The sequence below is a fragment of the Aplysia californica genome, unplaced genomic scaffold, assembly GCF_000002075.1.
Source record: "Aplysia californica isolate F4 #8 unplaced genomic scaffold, AplCal3.0 scaffold00187, whole genome shotgun sequence".
In the NCBI taxonomy this organism is placed as follows: Eukaryota; Metazoa; Mollusca; class Gastropoda; order Aplysiida; family Aplysiidae; genus Aplysia; species Aplysia californica.
Genome location: NW_004797457.1, coordinates 200,684 through 208,044, shown reverse-complemented (window position 1 = coordinate 208,044; position 7,361 = coordinate 200,684). Strand labels below are relative to the sequence as shown.

At 42.0% G+C, this 7,361-nt stretch overlaps 1 protein-coding gene across 1 annotated transcript; it reads left to right on the top strand.

Moving 5' to 3' along the window:
* The first annotated feature begins 5,031 nt into the window (after positions 1–5,031).
* On the top strand, positions 5,032–7,044 carry LOC101859786 (solute carrier family 22 member 15-like). The gene has a single exon (XM_013082652.2). It carries the CDS (start codon positions 5,032–5,034, stop codon positions 6,835–6,837), a length of 1,806 nt encoding a protein of 601 aa, XP_012938106.1. The 3' UTR covers positions 6,838–7,044.
* Positions 7,045–7,361: the final 317 nt, after the last annotated feature.

Genomic DNA, 7,361 nt, shown 5'->3' with positions numbered 1-7,361 from the left:
CCCCCCAAACTGAGTCATGCCGTTGATGGATCGGCAAAGGTGGCGGGTAAAAAAAATGTAGTTCTAGATAATATTTTACGCAACTCCTCTCCCTTCTTCCGTCAGACGCTACTTAAATCATTAGGAGGCGGGCTGCTTCCACCCAGCCTGTCAGGATTAGCAGAAATTGAAAGAAATACAAAGGCGGAGATACTCGATTAAAAACTCTTCCCACCCAGGAATTGAGTCCAGATCTTGAGCGTGTGACGGCGAAGCTTCTAACCACTCCCCCCTTGCCTCCGGTAGAGGTGATAGTTATTTAAATAAACAAACGTTTGAATGTCTTTTATCTAAATTAACAGATTTTTTTTTTGTAGCAGAGTGTTTTAGCATTTAATATTAGGCTGGCCTTTTCTCGCACTTCTTTTCTTTATTCGGTTGTTTTGTCTCAGTAGCTTGCTTTGCCCCTGCACTGTATGGCTGTAATCATCTTGGCGATCTTGTCTATACTCAAACAACACTAAACTCAGCATACCAAAATTCGTGTTGAAATGCGACCTTGGTCTCAGGACCAGATAAACATGCGTCATCAAAACAAAAGGAGATCCTTTAAGAAGCTTGACGAATAAGACTTCTAATTATGAGGGGAAAAACAAATTTTAAAAAAAGACTTGTAATTATGGAAGACCATTTCACAGCTCACTGTACTCTAAACAAAAATCACACCTGTCTAATTTTTACCCCTGACAACTTTGGTACCTCATAGCCATTAAATGATAGTTTTTGAGTTAAAGTTCTCTCGTACCAGCTGGTGTCTTTAATTTTGTAACATGCATTTTTAAACAGTTGTTGTCTCTCTAGACGCCGTGTTTACTCTAGGCATTGTATCGTTGTTCATGCCTCCTTTGAACTTTATCACAGTGACTGAATTTCTTTCGAGAACTTTGACCAAGAACGTATTGCCAAATCGATGGGAATAACTGCTGAATCAAAAAGTCATACTCGTTTTTACGTTTGGATCCAGCACAAACATTTTCAACCCAAAGAAAGCTTGTGGAGTGAGAATACGGTTTCCCAAGAGTTTATTGCTTCGATGTCTTTGTTGTTGTTGTTTTTCTGTTTTTGGTTTGGTTTTGGTTTGGGGTTTTATATAGCTAACCATTCTGTGGTAGCATTGGCAGAATGACTAATGCGGTCTGCAGAAGTCACAATCAGACGTTCTTGGAGAAAAGTTCACCTTTGGAAGAGGTTTGAATTTTCTTCTCTTTTGGTGACCATTATTAAATGAATTATTTCGGCAAACTCTTTCATTCTTGTCCTTAAGAATCAAAGTTATGTCGTTCAAAGAGGGAAACGTTCATGTTACAACTCTACAACAAGGTACAGTATTGTCTCCTTTTTTCTGCGGCCTGGTCCAATGCCATGAACACATTTAGTGTCGTCTTCACGGGACAGCATAACCCGTTCAGGTGTCGTAGAACTTCGTTAGTAAATTATAACAAATTCGAAGAACTAATCGAGTGGAAGGTGCTCTGCGTTTGGTGTGAAGTTCTTTTACCCACAAGACATTTTTTTCCGAGTTCCATCTTGTGTGCGACCGCAGTACTTAATTGGAATATCGCAACTTGTACTGACCGCATGTCAAGGGATTGCAATGCTTCTGTTCCCGTACTTCACCCAAACGCTACGGACGCAGGCCAGTTTTGCTTTTTGTCCTGTGTCCTGATGTGTGCGTCCTCTCTGGGTTTGGCGTGCTCCGAAATTACGGAATGTTTCGCGCATATAAACTTCTAGTTGGAGAAATTCTCCAGGTTATGGAAGCGACCTCTGTGACTGCAATAAAGGAAACTTTGGTCACTCGACATCGAGCCTTCCTGTTTGTCTGTATGAGCAGTCTGAATTGGACATTCTCCTCTCTCTTGTTCACGCCCGTGTCTTACTTTTACGATATCACTCCTGGGGGATTTTGAAGCTAGCAATTGCAGTTTTTTGTGCAAATATCATCCATATGTTTCTTCTCATTGATGAAACATTACGCTGGCTGGCAGCTAATGGGTCTTGGAAGTGCTGAAACGAGCTTTGAGGTGGAATAGTGTTGACGTGAAGCAAGTTACATATTTGTTTTACGCTTCAGACACAAATGATAATGATAGTATTCATCTTTCCTTTGTACTTTTGCAAACGATTCTAATAATCCTGAAAGGGGACCAAAGGCACCCATAAAAACCCTTCAAATATCCTAACGCATCTCTGACAAACGGGATCACGCCACGAAAGAATGCTCCTTGCGAACTGGTCAAGGATCCAATGTTGAGGAGACATACTTTGTTCATGCAGCCGCCTGGTTCTTCAACAGTTTTACCTACTTTGCCTTGATTCTCATGTCTTCCACTTTACATGGACGCATCTACGTCAACTATACTCTCAACGCTGTCGCTGAGATACCAAAAGCAATTTTCTGCTATTTTTACCTAGACTAGATAGGAAGACATGGAGGCATTGGTCTCTTTAGCATTATATGAGGGGTGTCGTTAATTGCAGTCGGCACAAAATGGCAACTAGCACCGAACCAAGGTGCTGCCATAACAACTTTGGGAATAATCGAAAAAGTTGGCATCACATACTCTTTCAATGTCCTATATTATTTGTTGACCTCAGAACTGTTCCCAACCAAATTACGGAACTTAGGCTTGGGTGTGTCCACGGTTTGGTGGGATGCTCTCCCCTTTCGTGGAGCTCCTCATGAAGAAGATTGTCTACGCCCCTGGCCTCTTTTGCCGGAGACCACGAAGTACCAGCTGCCGCAGAGCCTGGCGGAGATGAAGCTCTGGAAGCGTCCACAAGGTGGCGCTGATCCACGGCGACGTGTTCCTGGCCAAACAGATCATCAAAAAACCAAAGACACTTTGATGTGACTAATAATAAATTCCATAAACACGTTCAAAAACAAAATGTTGTCGAAGCCACAAGTACTGTGATGGATAGTCACAGCTATTCTTAAATTGGATCAACTAAAACGTATTTCCAGATTAGATAGAATCCGGAATAAATATACTACTGCCACGGGCAATATGAAACATCCAAAGACTGGTGCGTTACTGACTTCTGTGTATCCTTTATCCCGACAAGCGACGTGCTGCAATACAACGAGTGACTAGAGATAGTCAGTGAGCAATAACTATTACCAATGATGATTTTAAAAGTTCGTTTTCTTGTCGAGTAGTGCCAAGTGGTCGAGTAGTCATTGTACTCGAATATTCCAGTTAAATTAGCGGCACCGCGTGAGTTTGTTTCTATCATAGCTAGCGCGTTTCCAGAGCTGACTGGACAGTCTGATCTGTGAATTGTTTAAAATTTGTTTGTTTTTAAAGTTCATAGCCGTGTATCTCCTCTCAGCCGGTATGCTCATTCCAAATTACCATTTCCGCTTTTCCCACAGACAAGTAGCGTTGCAGCCTGTTATGCACATACAATTATCTTTCACATTTTACCTGCGCGCTCACTGCTAATTCAAATGGGAGGAACTTTGACAAATCGTACAAAGTATATCTTTGGTGAGGTTTCCATGGTGAAACTTTAAACTATTGTATCATATGTTAAGCTTCGTACTACTGAACTAAAATGCCCTTTTGTGCTCATTACGCCCCGCGCACACATAAGTGAAGTCCACTCTCTGTACAGCTGCGAGCATGCAAAGGAGTCAATTTTTGCCCGTTCGTCTTTCTTCAATAACAAGTGAAGTTATACTTCTCTGCCATGGTCTGAGTTGGAAATTTCCTAGTGTAACTGTGGTCTTAAGAATGCCATTGCTATTTGCCACTGTGCAGTAGCCTGTTTTGAACTAAGGTTATCGTGTCGTGCTCGAGGACACACACCAGTGACCTACAACCTAAACGCCATGTCAACGACAGATGCTTGACATTATTGTGGGTTTTAGCTCTCTAACCACTCAACCAATTTTGAATCTCAGCATTAAACGCTCGATGATTAAGTCATGGAAAACCATCTCAACAATAATCGTCAAAATGGATACCACATAAAGATTTTAAGTCATTTATTTCTTCCCCAAAGCTGAATCATACAATTGATAGATCTTCAGAAGTTACAGTATCTTGAATTGTGCCTCCACTGGATGGCTGTAATCATCTTGAAGACCTTCTCTATATTCAAACAACACTAAACTCAGCATACTAAAAACCGTGTTGAGATGCAACCTTCTGTATGCTAATTGGTCTCAAGACCAGATAAACACGCGTCGACAGAACAAAGGGAGGCCCTTTAAGAAGCATAGCAAATAAGACTTGCAATTACGGAAGACCTTTTCTCAGCACACAGTACTCTTTATCTAGAAAATATGCTCCTATCTAATTGTTACTCCTGACAGGTGTAGGTACCTCATAGCCATGACCACATACGAGATAACTTTAACTTTTAAAAAATGTTTTGAGTTAAAGTTATCTCGATCGTACCAGCTAATGGCTGTAAGGTACCTATCTCTAGGGAGTAAAAATTAGAGAGGAGTTTGTTATTTGTAACATGCATTTTGAAGCAGGTTGTATCTCTCATGGTTTCATGCATAAGTTAGACTGTGTGTCGTTGTTGTTTGTGTACCCTATATTGTCCTTTGTTACCTCAGTTATCTCAGTTACTGGAAAATCTGTCGAGGCATTTAGCCGAGGATCTAATGCCATACCAACGTGAATAATTGTCCAAGCAAGAGTCATTATCATAATTATTTACGTCATGTTCCAGCATAATCATTTTCAACGGAAAGAAAGCTAGAGGAGTGAGAATACGTTTTCATAAAGGTTTATTGCTGCATTGGTTGTTTTGTTGTGAGTTTTTGTTTTGGTCACCATACGATTCTGTGGTAGTATTGGCAGAATAATTGATGTGTCTGCAGCAATCGAGATCAAACGTTCTCAAGGAAACGTTCATCTTTCAAAGAGGTTTGATTTTCCTTCCCTTTTGTTGACAATTATTACGTGAATTATTTTGGCCAATTTATTTATTCGGAAGTATCGGTACTTCGTTGTGTCTTTAAGATTCAAAATGCAGTCCAAAGATGGAAACGTCGATGCTGCTTTTGAGACATTGGGGCCATTACGACTCTACAACATGGTCCAGTACTGTCTCCTTTTGACCACAGCATGGTCCACTGCCATGAACATGTTTAGTGTTGTCTTCACAGGACAGCATAACCCTTTCAAGTGTCGTAGAACACCGTCCATCTTTAATGACAGCAAATTCAAAGACCTATCCTACTGGAACCTATCTGAAAGTGCAACGGAAGAGGATTTTGACAGTACTTGCAATATAAAACATTTTCATGATGTGAGTGGAAACATTTCATTGGCTTCTAATAGTTCCCTGGCCGAGAGGTGTTCTGCGTTTGACGTGGATTTCCTTTACCCAAAAGACATGTATTTCGTTTCCGAGTTCTATCTTGTGTGCGAGCGGAAGTACTTAATTGGAATATCGCAACTTGTACTGACCGCAGGTCAAGGGATTGCGATGCTCCTTTTCCCCTACTTCACAGACCGCTACGGACGCAGGCCAGTTTTGCTTTTGTCCTGTGTCTTTATGTTTGGGTCGTCTCTGGGTTTGGCGTGCTCCGTAAATTACGGGATGTTTGTCGCCTTTAAACTTCTTATCGGATTTTTTCTTCAGGGAATGGAAGCAGCAGCTGTGACTGCAATAATGGAAACTTTGGTCACACGACACCGGGCCTTCCTCTTTGCCTGTATGGGCAGTCTGAACTGGACATTATCCTGTCTCCTGCTCACGCCTGTGGCTTACTTTTTACGACATCACTCCTGGAGGATTCTAGAGTTCACAATTGCAGCTGTTTCTGTAAATATCATCCCTATCTTTTTTCTACTTGATGAAACATTACGCTGGCTGGCGGCTAATGGAAAAGACAAGCAAATCTCGAAAGTACTGAAACGAGCTTCCAAGTGGAATGGTGTTGACCTGAAGAGAGTTACAGATGCATTTTACCCTCCAGACTCAAAAGACAGTGATTTAAATGGTAACGCATCTTTGCTTTGTACTTTTACTAATGACTCTAATAACTCGGAAAGGGGAGCACTTTCCTCCAAAGACGCCCGAGACAACTTTGTGAAACATCCTGTCGCATCTCTGACAAACGGGATCTCACTACGAAAGGACGCACCTTGCGATCTTTTCAAAGATCCAATGTTGAGGAGACATACTTTGTTCAATGTAGTCGCATGGTTCTTCAACAGTTTCACCTACTTTGCCTTGATTCTCATGTCTTCCACTCTACATGGAAGCATCTATGCCAACTATACTCTCAACGCTGTCGCCGAGATACCTCAAGCAATTTTCTGCTTTTTTTACTTAGACAAGATAGGCAGACGTAGAGGCTTCGCTCTCTTCAGCATTATTGCAGGGGTGGCGTTAATTGCCGTTGCAACAGTATGGGAGCTAGCACCTGACCAAGGAGCTGCCATAACAGCTCTGAGCATCATTGGAAAAGTTGGCATCACAGGCTCTTTCAACGTCATATATCTATACACACCAGAACTGTTCCCTACCAATTTACGAAACATGGGTTTGGGCGTGTCATACTTAAGCGCACGGTTTGGTGGGATGCTCTCCCCTTTCGCAGAGCTCCTCATGGAGAAGATTGTCTACGCCCCTGGCCTCGTCTTCGGCATCAGCAGCCTCGCCATGAGCGTGATGCCCTTCTTCCTACCGGAGACCACTAAGTACCAGCTGCCGCAGAGCTTGGCGGAAATGAAGCTCTGGAAGCGCCCACAAGGTGGCGCTGCTTCACGGCGACGTGTTCCTGGCCAAACAGATGGTAACAAAACCGAGGACGCTGTGATGTAACGTACAATCAATTCTATAGGCTCGTTCAGAAACAAAAAGTCGTCGAAGCAACGAATAGTATAATGGATCATCACAGCTATTCTTATATTTGACCAACTAAATTACTTTGCTTAATTGGAAGAAAACTCGGAGTAAATAGATTACTGCCACAGGCGATGTGAAAGACTCAAAGATTGTTGCATTACTGGCTTCTGGATATCCTCTTTCCCGACAACCAGAGTGTTGCAAATCATCGAGTGACTAGAGAATAGCCAATAAGCAATGAATCATGACCAACGACGATTCGAAGAGTTCGCATATGTGTCGAATAGAACAAAGTGGTGGAATAGTCATGGTATTCGAATATTCGCGTCAAATTAGCAGCACAGCATACGTCTGTTGCTATCATAGCTACCATGTTTCCTGAACTGTCTGGGCAATCTCTTCTGTGAAATGTTTAAAATTAAATTGTTTTTAAAGTTCATAGTTGTGTATCTCACCTCAGCCGGCATGCTCATTCCAAGTTATCATTTCCGTTTTCAGGG

Bases quoted from the DNA above. Each gene is read 5' to 3' on its own strand.
- LOC101859786 (XM_013082652.2), top strand. From the start codon at position 5,032: ATGCAGTCCAAAGATGGAAACGTCGATGCTGCTTTTGAGACATTGGGG.